Here is a 17,484-nt window from a genome sequence, read left to right as displayed (position 1 = left end):
CTTTTGTTTCTTTTTTTGTTTTCTTTTCTGGCCGGCATGTGTGTAAAACTTGTTTTGTATGTTATATGCAATAAAGTATATTTGTATTGTATTGTATCTTACTCTCTACATTTACAGTATTTTCCTTCTCTACCCTAAAACAATTTTCTCTTGCTACTTATGGTTTCTATATATAGCCATAAAAAAATCGACTCGTATTCCTTAAAAAATGCTAGGTAACATTTCACAAACATATTCATCAGCAGATAAGATAAGGTACATGACACATGCACACACACCCTCTCTCTCTCTCACACACACACACACACACACACACACACACACACATGTACATGTCTTGAAAATGCGTGGCTATATTAAAGCGTACATTTGCTTTGACAGTTTAATTTCCTATTCCGCGTCTGAGCACTTTTTATCATAGCGGTGAGCCTCTGAGAGCTTACATTATACTTACTGTGAATGTACATGTTTACACCAACATCAGAGTAAAGAGGCATACATATCCTACAGTGCAACAAAGGAGGTTTCACACAACATTTTCAGCCTACGAAATACACCGTCTGTGTATTGTTCTTGGAACAATGCAGCGATGTAAACGTGTTAATAAGCGCAAAATGCGGAAAATATGTTTAGTTTCCTTGTTTTACCGGGGAAACTCTGTCTGTTCGTGATAAATATTGCTAAAAAAATGAGATCCGTGAGATTTGAAGTAAGAGAGTCTGTCGATGCTCAAAACGTCGAAACTCAAAATATCGAACGATTATAACATCGCAATCTAGAATATCGAAAGCTTATACTCGTATTGCCGATTGTTTGATTTGTTGACACCCAAATGACCTTCGGTCAATATATCTATGCTTGATTGATCGATGAACTAAATAATTATTTTCTATCTATTTAATCATTTATTTATTAATGATTTATTATGTTTTATTTATAGATTTTATATTACTTTACAGCCTCCATAGTTTAGTGGTTAGAGCGTTAGGCTCATGATGGAGGTCCGGATTCGATTCCCGATGGGGACATTTTCGAAATCACTTTATGAGACTATCCTTTGGTAAGGACTTTTCAGGCTTGAATCACCTGATTGTCCGAAAAAGTAAGATGATTCCGTGCTTCGGAGGGCACGAAGCCGTTGGTCCCGGCTATTAGCCGTAAAAACACCTCCACCAACCCGCATTGGAGCAGCATGGTGGAGTATGCTCCATACCCCCTCCGGTTGATTGAGGGGAGGCCTGTGCCCAGCAGTGGGACGTATATAGGCTGTTTATTTATGTATGTATGTATGCCATCGAAACGACAAGAAGAAGTGCCATCTATATTATTTTTGGTCAGAAATTCTGTTTTTTGTCACACTATTTATAAAAATAAAATATAATTTATTCCGGTCAATTTTACATCCATATCAGCTAAGAATTATGTTGCTTGCTACCTTATATTGCTTCTCTTTATTTCGTTCAGAATAATAATGGGTGGAAGATGTAATTGTGTCTGGGTGTAATAAAAAGGGTCATATTATAGTAGCCTGGAAAGTCCCTCCCCTCATTCATCCCGGCTCTACGTTGATAATGTTGCGATATCTAATGAAACCTGTTAATGTATGTGCGCAGAGTTCCCTAAATACAGGTCCCTTTTACGTGACGCTATGTTGTGGTTTCATCTACACTGGAGCACGAACCTTACCGACTAATTGAAACATGTGTTTGCTCATGAGCCAATGAGCAAATACGAAATATTAATTGGAATCTTACCTGAGCAAACTTTGGATAACGCGAGTGACTGACGTAATTGTACCTGTGGAATGTTGGCTCATTTTATATATGCTCGTAGGGTGTTAGTGAAAGGTGTTGAGTCTACACGAATTGTCAATATTACCAACAAAAACATTTTAATGTAAAATGATGCCAAGACGAAATCATATCGATCACAATGTCAAAAAGTCATCATATCTCATGTAGAGCTAAGTTTCTAATTCTACACGCCCTAACTATACAAACCCTAAGTTTATAAACTCTACACATTAGGCATAATATGGGGCTTGTCCGTTTTATCAAACCAGAGTCATGATGGTTCAAAAAATCACTGAAACGTTTCGAGAAAAAGTAGGTAATGCCCTGCTCTTGCGCTTCCCTTTGTTGGCTTGGCGGGATACTCCCGTGCCCCCAGATACCTATAAAACAGCCTCCGTTGAACAATAGTTGATCGTTGTGCTCACGATCCGGAGATCCCGGGTTCGAAACCCGGTGGAGACATGATTACAAATCCCGATTGTTTGAAAGTAAGATAAATCTGTGCTTCGGATACGTTAAGCAGTCAGTCATTCATCAGGGGCGTTTGGTGGCTCAACATAAGATATATTTTCGAACACCAACCAAATGTGAAGTTGTTTCTGTTATGAACAGAAGTTCAAATTGTTTCAAGTACTTACGAGTACTGTAGAGAAAATTCTCTTGCCACATTTCTTAGGGATAATAGATAAGCCACACCTCTATAGAGCGTGTTGCATAAATAAAACCAACTGTGTTTCCCTTCTAGTGCTGAGCTGTAATCTCAACGCTGAGGGTTGTAGAATGTACAGGTAATCCTCAACAACAGGGGCGGTCTTTTTGTACCTAGCAATAGTTAGTATTCACAAAATATGCAGATATCACATATCATTTTATAAGTTGCAATATATCGTTGTTTACGTTGTGTTATGCGTTATTATATTATATACACTTAAACATTGTTTGAGGTTTACGCGGTTATTATCATAATTAAAACACATAATACCAGGTTGTTACCGCATTAAAATAGGGATATGAGACTCTCGATATTTCAACACTGTTGCAAGTACCATGATCACGGGATGTCTGATGAAATGTGATCGTGGCACTTCCAACAGTACTGAACTATCGAAAGTCTCGTATCCCTGATTTTAACGCGGTAAAAACCCGGTATTATGTGTTTTAATTATATTTACTTATACGGCTGATGATGTTGCATTGCTTCAAATGTGCGATGAATTATGTACATAATATTTTTATTTTTTGCTGTGTTGTAATGTAGTTTACTGATTTTTAAACCAGACCGCATAATATACATTGGAATGATTATGATAATAGAGACCAAAGAATCCTTAATTATGCTAACGAACATTTCAATTAATTACCTTATAATTCGAAGTAGCTAAGCTCTAATGTATTTCGTGTCACGGCCGAAATTATCTAGCACTTACCTTAACTTTCGGTAGCGCGCAACGAATAACTAATACCTCCCTATTCGATACGACTTCGAAAGAGATTCATTGACAGGCTAAGTGAAAAGTTTCCCTAACGACAGTGTGATGTACTCCAATCAGTTTTATTGCTTCTCCATTCGGTTCAGATTCACGTAATAGGTGCTTTCTTGAGTACATTCTCGTGTCGGTTGGTAAACGGTTTCCGATAGCCGACCGCTCCGAGGCAAGCGACTGGGAATGATTTAACGGCGCGTGCACTGAAGAGGAAAATAATCAAAATATTTTCATCGTTATAATTCGACTGGTGTGTGTAGCTTACAATACCAAGCGCCCGCTGAAGCCGTAAGTCTGTGTAAATTTACTTCTATTTTATTAAAATGCTTTATTTGCGCACGGGTGTATAGAGATATCATATATTTTGTTTATTATAAAAACAATTTTAAAAATTTCGCTTGTTGATATGACAAGATAGGACGGGGTTTTCTGTTGGTTATTTTGGCATTCACTAATTCGCTGGACAAATAATATGGTAGCACGGTGCGGTGGGCTCTCACTTGTGTATCCAAAATTTCTTTAAAAAATACATTTTTATATACAATATACAGTCAGATAACCATGGTTCACAATAGTCTTTCGACGAATATCAGGAGTTGTCTTGTGGCCCTGCACCATTACGGCGTTATTATGTGTGTGTGTGTGTGTGTGTGTGTGTGTGTGTGTGTGTGTGTGTGTGTGTGTGTGAGAGAGAGTGTTTGAAAATAAATAACATACTACCCGTTAGAAAAAAACAAGCCGATGACGATCAGTACCACAGTCTACTACATAAGAAATAGGTAATCATTTCACTTCATATAATTTCAATTTATGCTCTATACCCTGGTAGATTGAAAGGAGGCCTGTGCCCAGCAATGGGACGTATATAGGCTTTATGTATACGTGATCTTCTCAGGTAGATAGCTACTAAAATACAAAACACGAAAATGTTTCTACAGCGGCTCCATTGACAGAGAATATCATCAAGCCATGATTAAATCGATGCTTATTAACGGGAAGAATAATGTACCACGTTCCTCCATTTATGATTATTAATTTCATTACTGGAATCACTTTGGAACTCACGAGAATATTATTTGAGTTAAACGGAATGCGAATTCAAATATGATATTCTAAGATACACAGGCACTGACTACATTAAATTTAGAGAGGTGGTATCGAGATTTTGATGTAATAGGTATTAACAAAGCGTATATTTATAAAGCCGTTTTGATTCATTAGGGCGCTTACAGACGAACGGCCATGGTGTCGACGACGTAAGCGCACTTACCGAGTTTACTTATTGGCGCGCACATTAATAATTTAAATCAGATTTAGTCCAAAAATCCCTTTTTCACTGAATACTTTGTTAAAATACTTACATGTTATTGACTCTGGCAGGTTGTATTACCTACTCTGTGCATGTAGAGGATAAACATTGAAAAATTCGATTGTTCTTTATAAAATATTCGATGAAACCCTTCGTGAAGTAGATCAAAGAGTCGGCGTTGAGACATGGATGCTTCTTCCTTATTACGGCGAGCTTGCGAAATTTACTTTCAATCTCGAAAAATATCTCTTAAAGCACTCATGCAAACTTTCTGAGTTCGCCTTTCTCGCCGTTTTCCCGTTTGAGAAATTGCTTTTGACTTAAATTGTTTCAAACTTTGTATCGACCCAATTGTTGCTCTCCAAAACGTTTATACTTACTTATAAATGTCTTATCCGGAATAACGCAATGAACAAGAACAATTAAACCTGAGGTTTGTTATTCAAGATTTTCTTGAATAGATAAAATTATTACATTATTTTAAACAAATATCAAAGTTACTTAGTCACAAAGAGAAACATAAAGACAACTTAAAACTTTACTATCGTGATTTTTGGAGAAGTGTTCATGTTTGAAAACTAGGTACTTATAAAGTCGTCAGCATACGAAAGATCAGTGCATCACATCGTCTTTGAAAAGGCTTCCCTTTGTGGAGAACAATGGGTCTATTCAACATGAGCAAACTTGTCTGAACTTGTTAAGATATTACTAGTTTATTGTGTCAGCTGGGGGTTGGAGCACTTTCCACACAATACAGCTTCGTCAACTTGTTCGTACTGTTAGCTCGATGGGGAATCAATCATAACGTGCGCAGATATAAGTACCAACCCTACATTTTCAATAAAATTGTAAAAATAATTGTATTGTATTGTAAATTGTTGTTGTAAATTGTTATTTGTTTTTGAAATTTGTAATTTTTATTTTCAAATTTATAGCATCACCGCATTTTACACATCTGTAGGTTGAGCGTTGTGTACCTCGAGGCGTCTGGCTCAAGTAAAGTAATTAATTTCCAGATCGTCCGGAGGCTAATGATCGCTTAAAATAAATGACACTAAACGGTCACCCTTATTTAGGAAGTTACCTTATTTAATTAGTTAGTTAGTTTAACTTTAGATATTTTAAGGGTGGGTATTCGCTTGTTCCTATCGACCAGACAAATTCTTATCATCTTTGCGTCAATAAAGTCTTAACTCCTTGTGTCGAGTAAAGTTCATAACGGACGTCCTGATAACAGAAGACCGTAAAATGTAAAAGATCGGACCTTTATCTCCTGCCATATCGTTGCTGTGCAGCCTAAAAATAACCTAATAGAAATCTTGGAACAACAGACAACGCAACATGATTAAATGTTAAAATAAGGTAAAAATTACCTTATCAATTTGTTTTCATGACGTTAATAAGGCGATTGTTTTTTACCTTATAAATTACTAACTTAATCACAAATATATATATATATAGTGTGTGTGTGTGTGTGTTATGTTTTGTCCAATACTTCCATAATTATTCCAAAATACAATGTAATAGCAGAAGCATTTATATAAAAATAATTGTTGCCTAATATTTGGATCGCATTATGTATAGAATTACGTTGCTACCTATATTGCTTCTGATCTCTTTATTTTTATCAGAATAATAATGGGTGGAAACTGTAAAAACGGTCATCATTTATACCCAAAAACAAAGATAAAAAGATACATAAATGTCTGATATACATGAAATTAGAATGAATATGTACAGCGCCATCTATATTGTTTTTGAGCAACGTAGCCTGGAAAGTCCCTCGTTACGTAACATCATCATCATCATCTCCCTAGCATTATCCCGTTTTCCACAGGGTCCGCTTACCTAACCTGAACATTTGACATGTCCGGTTTTTTACAGAAGCGACTGCTTGTCTGAGCTTCCAACGCGCGAAGATAAAACCAGACCAATACAGATTAAGTCACATACCTCCGAAAATACATTTCTCGGGAATATGGGTTTCCTCACGATGTTGTCCTTCACCGCTGAGCACGTGATAATCATTTATGATCCAAACTTTTCTTTTTTTTGACGTGACTTATTGTAGATTTCCCGCAGATGGCATTAAATACTTGGCCGGACAAATGGGGAGCGTTGAAGGCTCTCACCCGGTACAACGTTTAAGACAACAGGCCTGAGAGTGCCCAGTTGGGCGCGAACCTCGGCTCAGGGCGTCGTCTGAGAAGAAGAATATTTGAAAGAATTAATCGACCCTATGATCCAAACATCGGTGGTTTACGCCTGGGCTGGATTCCCTCATTACGTAATATGAAATTAAAATGCTGAAGCCTAATCAAGGAAAATTATTTTTGAAGAGTCGTCGATTTGTTAATCTAATGCGGGCTCCAATGTTTGTTTATGGTGTAAACGCGAGCCCGATGTATGCTACTGAGGCCTAATAAATCATTACGGCCGTTTGTGTTTCCACTGATTACACATCAATGCCGGGAGCTGGCCGCATTTAAAATAAATAAAAAGGAAAGGGCGAGGGCGATTTAAGTATAGGAAAATCGATAGAGCTGGGATAACCTCTGATAAATAGAACATCTACAAAACTATCCTCTTGGAACGCGCAATTGCAAACTTATGCCATGCAAGGGTACAGGACTCCCCTCAGTCAACCGAAGTGGTATGAAGCATACTCCACCAAACTACTCCACAACGAGTTGATGGAGGTGTTTATACGGCTAATAGCCGAGACCAACAATGTCTTTACGTCTCTCCGAAGCATATCAGGCGATTCAAGCCTGCAAAGTCCTTACCAACCAAAAGACAGTCACAGAAAGTGATTTCGCCAATGTCACCATCGGGAATCGAACCTGGCCCTCCAGATCGTGAGCCCAACGCTCTAACCATACTAGCCTCTAGACCACAGTGACTATTAAATTTAATGTACCGAAACCCAGCAATATCTGCTTTCTAGCACTTAAAGAGAACGTTAAGAGTAGCTATACTTGCGAAAACAATGTAGATATCAACTAATAGATTAATATAAGAATATACATTTAATAAAACCTACGTATTAAGTATATTTAGTTTGAAATTATGTGTTTAATTGTCTCCATACTTATTTAGATAACTGGCGATAAAAATGAAGCTGTTTAATAATAATTCTTTTATTTATAAAATGTTAAAAAAAGTCTCGTCATAAAATTAATATTTTAATTAATTAAGATTTTATTAACAACCCTTTTATTTACAGACAATCACTAATCACTTGTTCATGAAAACTTAAAGAGTGAATAAACATGCGTTAGTAATTTCAGTCAACTTTGACTTCCTCATTGGCCCTTGATAGATAAAAATGGAGAATTCTACACCGACAAGAGCATGGCTCTTAATTTGACAGTGATGAATTCAAGGAATTTATTTTTTATTGTTTCTCATAGGAATATTTCCATTCCCATGCGAAAAAATAATGCCATGAAAAATATTTTCATGAGGAAGCTATTGACGACCTACCAATAATAAAAACGGTTCTCGTGAGAACAGAAATATAATATATTTTTACAAGAAGAACAAAAGACAAAAGTCATTATCAAAACCAAAGACAATAAAGGAATAAAAAACTATATAAAAGAGGTAAAATTCTATAAGAAGTTGTGCTATCTTGCACAGAAGCCTTAAAAGGGAATAAACAACAAGCTTTTAACACCGGAAGGGTTAGGACGATGTGACTAGTGGTGCATCAGTGCAGTGGGTCGAGGTTACGGATCCAGGTCAGTGCCAGGCCTTGGCCGGACCTGTTGCAGTCCGGCTAGTGATCAATAACACAGATTGCTATGATTATTTTTTATCGTCGTGATTTACCGTAGATTATTGACGTGGGCTGTCGTCACTCGACAGTGTTGTGGCGTTATAGTTACGGTTGTTGCTCATGTCTTTGGAAGTTAATGACCTTCATAATTCTCCTGCCCTTATCTCACTCTAAGTGGGGTCGGCACAACATGTATTGTATACCTCTTCCATTCGTTTCTGTCAGTCGTCATCTCGGCACTCACACCTTTCCACGACGCACTATTTCTGGAGAGTTAAGAAGGCCATATCGAAGCAATTCATCTAAGAAAGCAATATTGCAATCTGACATTTGCGTATATAAAAGGAAGTGCCCAATGCAAACATTATTTCAAATAGCAATATTGCTTTCTTAGATGAATTGCATCGATATGGTCATTTCTTAAGCCCCCAGCTCCAACATACTTTAAGTAACCGATCTGATCATTAAATAGACGTACCTACCCTTAGGTGGAGCACGCTTGACTAAATATATATTTCAAAACATGTATAATATTTTCCAACTCGTATGTGTCATTATATTTTTTTCACTTCAGTACCCTACGGTATAGAAATATCCATTACAGTGAGATGAGAGTGAAAGTTATTTGTCAACCGCCCACGGACAACACTTAACCTTTAGGTCAACGATTCGTCTTCGTCCTTTACGTATTGTGTGTATTTGTAAAAATTGTAATAATACCCTTAACCCGTCACGTAATGTAACAATTGACAGTATGAAAAGATAAATAAAAATACGACTTGACAATGAGGATAAAAACTATAAGCTAAATGTAGGCGGCAGCACTGTTGAGTGTTCCTAAATTTTGACAGTTCTCCATACTGGCCAGCTAAAATTCGTCATAAATTACTATAAAATGTGGAGCAACGTAGAGTGTATCTCGAAGGATGAGAAAAATCAGTTTGACAATAAGTTTCTCTAAATTTTCTTCTTGCCGATTTTTAGGGAATAAATATAGATTTTGCAGTTAAACGCTGCGCAAAGGACTATAGTGTAAAAATATAACCGAAACAATATGTTTCTTTACTCAAGTATGGGGAACTGTCAAAATATGAAAACACTCAACAGTAGCGATACCTGATAGGAGAAATATGTAGTTTTAAAAAAAAACTAATATGGCTCGTTTGTGTCCGCGTTGTAAGTACAGTATGTCATAAATGTATACTTTTCTAAAGATTGAAGACATGGTATTGCAACTTTAATCGGCTTATTGTAAGTATATAATTATACCTTTTAACTATTCTCTAAAATTCAAAAATATCTTTATTCAGTGGGTAACATAGTTACACTTGGAAACGTCATTTTTTAAAATAACGAACGTTTCATCCGCCTAAAACTACTACAGCTTCTCACAACTTGTAAAGCTGGGGAAAAGAAGCTGCTATCACTCTATTCCTAGTCCTTCTCTACGTCTGCTGAAAGTATTTGATTGTATTGTATTAGATGAGACCCTTCAGAGGTCCCTATCTCAAGCCACCACTATCGCGCCTCTAACAATGTGTGCAGTTGTGTAAAGGGTACGTCACCTGGTTGCACAACCAATTTGTTGCCGGCAAACGAATCCCGAATAATTTCCCGCTAAGGGCGGAACCAAGATGTCCTTGTGACATAGGGCCTTTATTTGACGTGGCTATTTATATTTGCCACAAATGGCATTAACTACTAGGTCGGAAAGAGATAGGGCTCTTTGTCTGACCAAATATTAAATTCCGTGTTATGAAAATCTTCAAAAGATAGAAGTGAAGCATTTTCTTGTCCCTCGTTCACTCACATGTAGTACAGGCACTACATAGTTCGAATGGCTTATACTTTTAAGTCTTCTAAGCCCGTAACGTCTAGATAGGTAACTGTGAAGTTCACGTCATAATGAAATCCCTTCCCATACTTAACATGAGTCATTCTGTCGACAGAATCCATTTGAAATGTTATTTGCAAGTACGTTGTCGTTACTTATGCCATGTCATTTCCTTGGGGTCTCTATAATAAACGTGACACTTGGATTAGTGAGGTTGTTCATCGACACAGCCTACACGACAGTAGATTTGAAATTCTGGATGTGCTTACTTTTTATAAAGCGAACAAAAAACGAACGTTCTTGTCCCAAAAGTTAACAAAAACAGAAGTAAAATTCAATGTGACCCGTATCACTTTGTTAATAGGATAAAAATAACAAATAAGCTCAATTATAAAATATTTCCCTGACAATGCCGATTGTTGCTGACGAGGAAATGTTTCCCCGTCGTCGGCAACTTTTTGCCTTTGGGAACTTGAAATAAATCAAACAATTATTCTCGTTGTTTCCTCGTCAATTTTAATAACGTTACCGATTTCCCATCAAAATGGATAAGTCAAATAATGGACAGAAAAAAAAATGTTTTTACGTTACTTAATAATACGTATATTTGAATCGAACGCCGCTGACGTTTGGCCCAATCATAATAATAGGTACTTAACCGAAGGTTTCTTTTGGGAATCGTTTGAATTTTAATGTGTTCCTCTACGCGGTTGAGTTGGTATCTACCTTAATAAATTTACGAGTAGATACCAACCTTACCCACCTCAGTTCTATATACTACAACTTTCTACGTTACTCGTAAGTTACTACTTTTCATTCTATATTGGCATAGGTCAATGATAACGTAGGTAGTTCATTGTGAATAACAATAGCGAACATGAATAACGAACCACTTTTGACTTTATGACTAATTAATGTTTGGATAATAGATACTAAATGCATGTGGTTTCCAGAATTTGTGCTCAGTTAATTACAATTATAGGCTCCTATTACATGGGATTTAAACATAGCTGGCGAGGAAAGGGTATATAAACATATTCTACACATCCTTAGGGAATACAGTATACTTAATGTATAATATAATGTAACATTATGTTCTTTATAACCTTATTTTTTTACCAAGTAATTTTTACTAGTACTTACATAGAACGCATTTTAGGAGCCAGAAATTACAATTGTCAATTTCTTAACAAAACCTACATTTAACTACAATACATTACATAATTGTTTTCTCGCGTTTTATGGTGTGTCTACATCAATAAGAATTCCAGGCAGGAGTTAAATACCTACTATTGTTTTAATTCAACAAAACTATAACACCTTAAGGCGCCTAAGCGCCTCACGTAATGTAAGCCTTATTAAATCTCTCGGGTGGCGGCTACGAACTAAGCTTAAGAAAGGTCGCAATTTGCCATGTGTTGCCCCACATAACATTAACCTAAAGCAGTATTAATTAAGTGTTGGTGCCTAGCATTATATCATTGTAATCACAGACCGCAGGCATAGAATAAGGAATAACACTACGCTCCCCACCACCGTCTGAGCTAGGATTACCTCACCCCTCTCGAATATATATTAAAGTTAAGATAGTTAAGACTTGAATCGTATGGTGTCAGACCTCACACACACAGATGCGCGTGTACGATAATGTCAATGTGCAGTGTCTGTGTAAAACGAGGTTGTTTGTATGAAGTATCCGGGGTGTGCGGATGTACGAAACTACACATATCGGCGTCTGGTCGGGTTAAGCCGAATTAATCTTTTCTTTTTTGACGTGACTTATTGTTGCATGCAAATGCAAATGGCATTAACTACTTGGCCGGATAAAGCTGAAAACTCTCATGCAGACTGTCGCGGGCGACGCGATAAATAACGCCTAGACGCAGCGAAAGCTGTCTGCGTTAGATCAACGTAGTGCGATCTATCTGTCAAGAGCAAGCTGGATACCACATACGGGAGGACTTCTGGTCGAAGAGCGTGGTTTATCGTCTTTCATGGTACAACGACACTGTGCACCACCGATAAAACCATAGACTTATTTTTTCCTTTTAATATAACACTAAAGGTGCCATTGATGACATAGTTTTTTTTTTATATGTATACTTTGGTTAAGATATTTATTGTACGTGCTTTTGTAGCCTGAAATAAAAGGTTTATTTTTATTATTATGTTCTCACATATATATGTTTTTATAAAACTACTAACTTACCAAATTGCATGTTTTTATTATTATGCTCTCACATAATATATGTTTTTATAAAACTACTAACTTACCAAATTGCATGTTTTTATTATTATGCTCTCACATAATATTATACTATATGTTTTTATAAAACTACTAACTTACCAAATTGCATGTTTTTTATTATTATGCTCTCACATAATATTATACTATATGTTTTTATAAAACTACTAACTTACCAAATTGCATGTTGACCTTTACGATGTTTGATTAGACACGTAATAAGTTGGCATTTAATTACCTGTCATCGTTAAACTACAATACTTTGTCTTGCTAGGTTGGTGATTTTAAATAATCATTTAAGATCTGTAAACTGAAACCTATGTAAAAATTGTATAAACGAAAACATATAGGTTTATAAATATCAAGTAAGAAACAAATCATTAATATATAAATGAAATAGCTTTTAAAAAGCCTTAACAACGAGGTTCTATCAAAAACGTTAACTGCCGAGTGGTAAATTAAAAACAAATACTCTATGCCCCTCCATCCGCAAAATGAAACAGAGCCGCTAATTTTATTTCAATTTGTTCTCTCAACTTCAAATAAAAAAGGGAAAAATAAATTTCGAATTTATAAATTTCACATACTTTATTAATCTTTAATTCATGCGCGACTTTCAAGCGTAGAGGCACTCGTGTAGAAAAATCTTCCCTTGCGTGTTTTCCAATAAACCCTCATTATTGCTCATTTCCTTGCAACTTCCTTTGACATTTCTCCTTACCCTGTCCTCAAACTTCAAACAAAATATTGAATGTTTTGGTTATACAAAAAAATAATAAATTTATGGGCCATATTTCACCACGATAGCGCAACTTGACATCTAATGTCTTATTGGTTAATGGTTGGTAGTGAGATAGGGCCCTTAGAGCAACAAACATATTAACACGCCTTAAAAATGATCTAATTCCAACAATTATTACCTTACTGTGACTGTAAAATTCAAGGCATCTCCGCATAAACGTCAGTTCACTTGTATGAAAACCGCAAATTAGAGAGCACGATGTCTTGTGATCTAGTGTAATTAGGGTTACGAAGGTGCCATTGCCTGATTTAGGCCACATTTAAGGCGTGATATTAAGTACAAAAAAAAATTCACAGTGGCGGGTCACTTGAAATCGCATTCGCTTGTAAGTAACAACTCAAGATTTAGGAGTGTATCCCGAGGGCTACGTTAAACTCCTTTCGAGTGTAATGCCTAAAGGCGATAAATAAAACTTCGATGATCTTCAGTACGAATGGTTCATCAGCTGCTATCTACGTAACAGCGAAGAAATAAATCATCGGTTCTTGCGATGTGTTAACCACCGCGAAAATACTAAATTGCCATGCAGGATACAGCGATAGATTAAACTTTATTGCACTGTGTTGCGACGCACTATTTCTGTAGTTATTGTATTGATGATTAATTTCTTCGCTGTAACGTTCATAGCAGTGATGAACATTCGCACTAAAGATCATCGCAGTTTTATGTAACGCCTTTAGGTATTAACACTCAACTTTGAGTCATTAACATTATTAGACTAGAAGAAGATTTATTTACTATTGCTCGGCACTCAGGCGAGCATTGCAGTACGGTACATGTAATTTGACACCATGTCTTCACTCATTACCATCTGTCTACCCGTCGACACAGATACAAATAGTAACAAAACAACAGTGATTGACCGCCAAGAGTCAATTTCTCAGTGATAACAAATTATTGTTTTGTTCTGTTTAGCAGAGGATGCGGCGCGGGTCAATGGCCATACCCGGCGGGGGGCGAGCCGTTGATCGTGGTAGAAGAAAGCGGCGCCGAGGAAGCCGAAGCTCAGCTCTCATACGACCCACCCCGTGGGCTTCTCCATAGACCAAGAGTCGCCCCCAGACCCCTACCACCTGTCCCCATGGCGGGACAACTCCGCAAACATTCCTGCCCACAGCCCTTCTTGCACCACCGACCTACAGCCAGCCAGGTAAGTGATAATATCAACTATTTTATAAAAGTATCTTCATTAGAAGTTTTGGAAATGTCCGGCATACTTATTGTAATACTTTTGACTGATGTTTTCTTAATAATGTTTATTTAAATAAATAAAAGTAAAATAAAATATACTTTATTAATATAGCTAGGCATAAAACATATAACACAAGAAACGAAAATCACACATATTTTGTGACCGTGAAGTGGCCGAGATATTTAAAGGAACCATCCATTTAGCTCCTGACATCTACTCTCTTAAAAAAATAATATGGACGAGGTAGATTCCCCAGATAGCTACGCAACAGTATGTTACGTACCAATTTTTTATCTAATACGTTTGGCAGGTTCGACGGCTATCAGAGCGCGGTGAGGGCGCAGTTCGAGAGGCTCGCGAGGCTGCCTTTCTGGCCACACTGAGCCAGGCCCCACCACAACCAGGCGGCCGCAGGTAAACCAATATCACCGAACCACCACCACCATACACCATAGCTATCAATGCCAAGTGTTCTCCATTTGTTCACCCACGTGTCTCCTTACAGACATTCCGTGGTGACAATATCCCGAGTGCCACAAGCTCTCTTCGGGCGCGGACGTCGCGAGTCCATCGCAGCGTTCCCCGCTCTAGCCCGCAGTCGCAGGGACTCCGGCTCTAAGAAATGTGAGTCACTGTGCTAACCCACCGATGTCCATAAAAATGTTCTTTCCCTATGAATTTTGATCGCTGATTTGTTATAGGTCTACCAGCAACTGAGACGCTTGGCAGCACCCACAATCTTCAGCTCGATATAATGGACGACATCGTGCAAGCTCGCAAAGTGAGGATGCGGCTGTGGAATACATCCAACGAGCGCGTGTGCGAGGTGCAGCCGCTGGACGAACGGTCGCCGGTGGGTGGCTCCGTGCGGTACACGAACCGCGGTCGCCGGCATTCGGACTTCGTGGGTGCACCGCTACCGCCGATCCCGGCGCGACGCCGCGCCTCCGAGATGCCGCCGCCGCCGCCCATACCACCGCGAGCCGGCGCCGCCGCGGCCGGTGGGCCCGGCGTCGTCTGCACCGACACCGACCTGCAGCACATGCTCAACGCGCTCACCTCCTCCGCAACGGAGATAGACCGCTGCGGCCGCCCCGAGCGCGCGCCGCGCCGCCTCGCCGACATGCGCTCCAGCAGCTTCGATGCCTCCACCCTGCGCGACAAATCCGCCGACTCCGGCGCAACGTGGTTCGCTCGACGACACCAAACGCTAGCTACCAAGAAGAAAGAGAACGAGCCCAAAAAGAGTAAAGTGAGTAAAGTTCGACGTCGCTCGGATTCGAAACCAGCATCCGGCGACACGGCGGCCGTGGTCTGGGATAAACCGACGGGTTCTGTCGTAGATGCTAGTGCACTGGGTAGTGCTATAGAAGTTTTTCTAAGGAAAAGTGGCACCGCTGACGGGGGCCCGTCGACGTCCGGCACAAGCAAGCCCAAGGAAGCGAACAAAGGACCGGCGACGGGACCGGTGGCGGGGCCCACCGAGCGCTGGAGCCGCCCCGATGACGAGGAGGCTGCCTCGGGCTGCGACGCCACGCTCTGTTCCTCTCTGAAGGATCTTTTCGTGTAGGCATATTTCTCTTGTAAATGAATAGTTGTCGATAAGATTCGTTTCTCAAGGAATGAGGTACCAGGCGTACCTTTGTACTTTATGAATCTTTCAATGTGATAGTTGCGCGCCGGCGCCGGTCGTCCCGAGTCGACTCACGACCGACGCCTGCACTGCGTGAAATTATTTTTAGAGTGAATTCTATTTTCATTGTAAATTTTTTGATATTAGTGATCAAAGTATTGACTTACTGTTAGATAGAAAATTATATTCGTGATTAAGGGCGCGCGCTTTCCGCCGTGGCCGGCTTCCCCCGCGCGTCCCACCCCGCCCCGTCTCGTTGACAATCTGTCTTGTAATCCAGTGTTCCCATTCAAACATTAAACTTTATATATAACAGACATTACGGTGGAGACGTTGGGAGAAACGTACGCTTAATAGACGAAGGCGGCATCCAGTCGTCTTTTATCAATAAAAGTTTTTATCGATGTTACTTCGTTTTTTATTGCTGTCTTCCTTTTAAAATTTCATAACTTAGAGAACAATTATCATTTCAAGCCGAGAGCGGCAGTTGCTCAGTTTTGCTCTCAGTCAGGGTAACTTGACTGGGGAAGAAAGGCCACTCCGTCACGTCGACATCGCGCGCCGGGCGCCGCCCGACTCGCCCGGGCGGGCGCGGACCGAACATCGAAAACAAAGGCCAGCTCAAGCTATAAGTGACGTGGAACCAATTTATCCAACTTTTACGATGACAACTTTTTCAATTATGTACTTGAAGGGCTGCACGACAGTCGACGACTATTTAAGCATGTCTGTAAAAAAAGTAAGTAAGTACTTAAGAATTAAGTAAAAAATGCAATTTAAAAAGTTCTTTCATAATGCGATTCGAAAATTTAAATAAATACGTAACTTTGTACCAATCTTTTGTTTGTATACATGGTATTCGGAAATACGATGGCTGACATTTAGAAAATAGAAGAAGCACTGTACGTGAGCCTGGCTGGACTAAACTCGTTACATGAACCGTTGACAATAATTTCAAAGTTAAACGGGCCATTATCCCAAACCCTGACAAAGTAAGGCCATTAAAATAATTAAGTACAAACATGTTATGTTGATGGTTTCATAATTATTTGGGTCAAAATACCTACGTGATTTACATAGAATTTAGAATCAGATTTTATTTTATCCTATTAATATTACAAATGCGAATGTTTGTTAGGATGTTTACGTGACTCTTTTACGTAAAAAATAATCGTTATTATTATTTTGATGAATCCATCAGAATAACACAAAAAGTAAACAGACGATCTCGCAGGCGGGGGCTAGTAAACAATAAAGTCTTGAATTATGGTTTGTTTATCTTTTACAATAGCGAAGTGGAAGAAAAACAAAGGCAAACCCCACCATCAGAAGAGGATAACAAACACCAACGAGAGAAATAGATATTCGACCATTAAAAATTGTCGGCATTGTAAAAACACAGAGCGCTTTA

The 17,484-nt window shown here is 38.7% G+C and overlaps 2 protein-coding genes across 2 annotated transcripts in view; both read left to right on the top strand.

The window, feature by feature from the left end:
• LOC126369326 (uncharacterized) overlaps positions 1-17,484 on the top strand; it is a 61,055-nt gene that overhangs the window by 18,305 nt on the left and 25,266 nt on the right. The gene's annotated exons all lie outside the window — the stretch shown is intronic.
• Positions 14,330-16,373, top strand: LOC126369776 (uncharacterized). The gene is made up of 4 exons (XM_050014342.1): positions 14,330-14,398; positions 14,751-14,854; positions 14,946-15,064; positions 15,142-16,373. Exons 1-4 carry the CDS (start codon positions 14,330-14,332, stop codon positions 16,008-16,010), a joined length of 1,161 nt encoding a protein of 386 aa, XP_049870299.1. The 3' UTR covers positions 16,011-16,373.

Source organism: Pectinophora gossypiella, chromosome 9 (assembly GCF_024362695.1).
Source record: "Pectinophora gossypiella chromosome 9, ilPecGoss1.1, whole genome shotgun sequence".
Classification (NCBI taxonomy): Eukaryota; Metazoa; Arthropoda; class Insecta; order Lepidoptera; family Gelechiidae; genus Pectinophora; species Pectinophora gossypiella.
Note: the sequence above shows the minus strand (reverse complement) of the source record. Positions and strands in the feature narration are given on the sequence as shown.

What these genes read in the sequence shown, in the direction of transcription:
- LOC126369776 (XM_050014342.1), top strand. Translation starts at nt 14,330, where the DNA reads ATGGCGGGACAACTCCGCAAACATTCCTGCCCACAGCCCTTCTTGCAC. An exon ending in ACCGACCTACAGCCAGCCAG is followed by an intron (nt 14,399 to 14,750) that starts GTAAGTGATAAT and finishes TACGTTTGGCAG; the next exon opens with GTTCGACGGCTATCAGAGCG. An exon ending in GGACTCCGGCTCTAAGAAAT is followed by an intron (nt 15,065 to 15,141) that starts GTGAGTCACTGT and finishes GATTTGTTATAG; the next exon opens with GTCTACCAGCAACTGAGACG.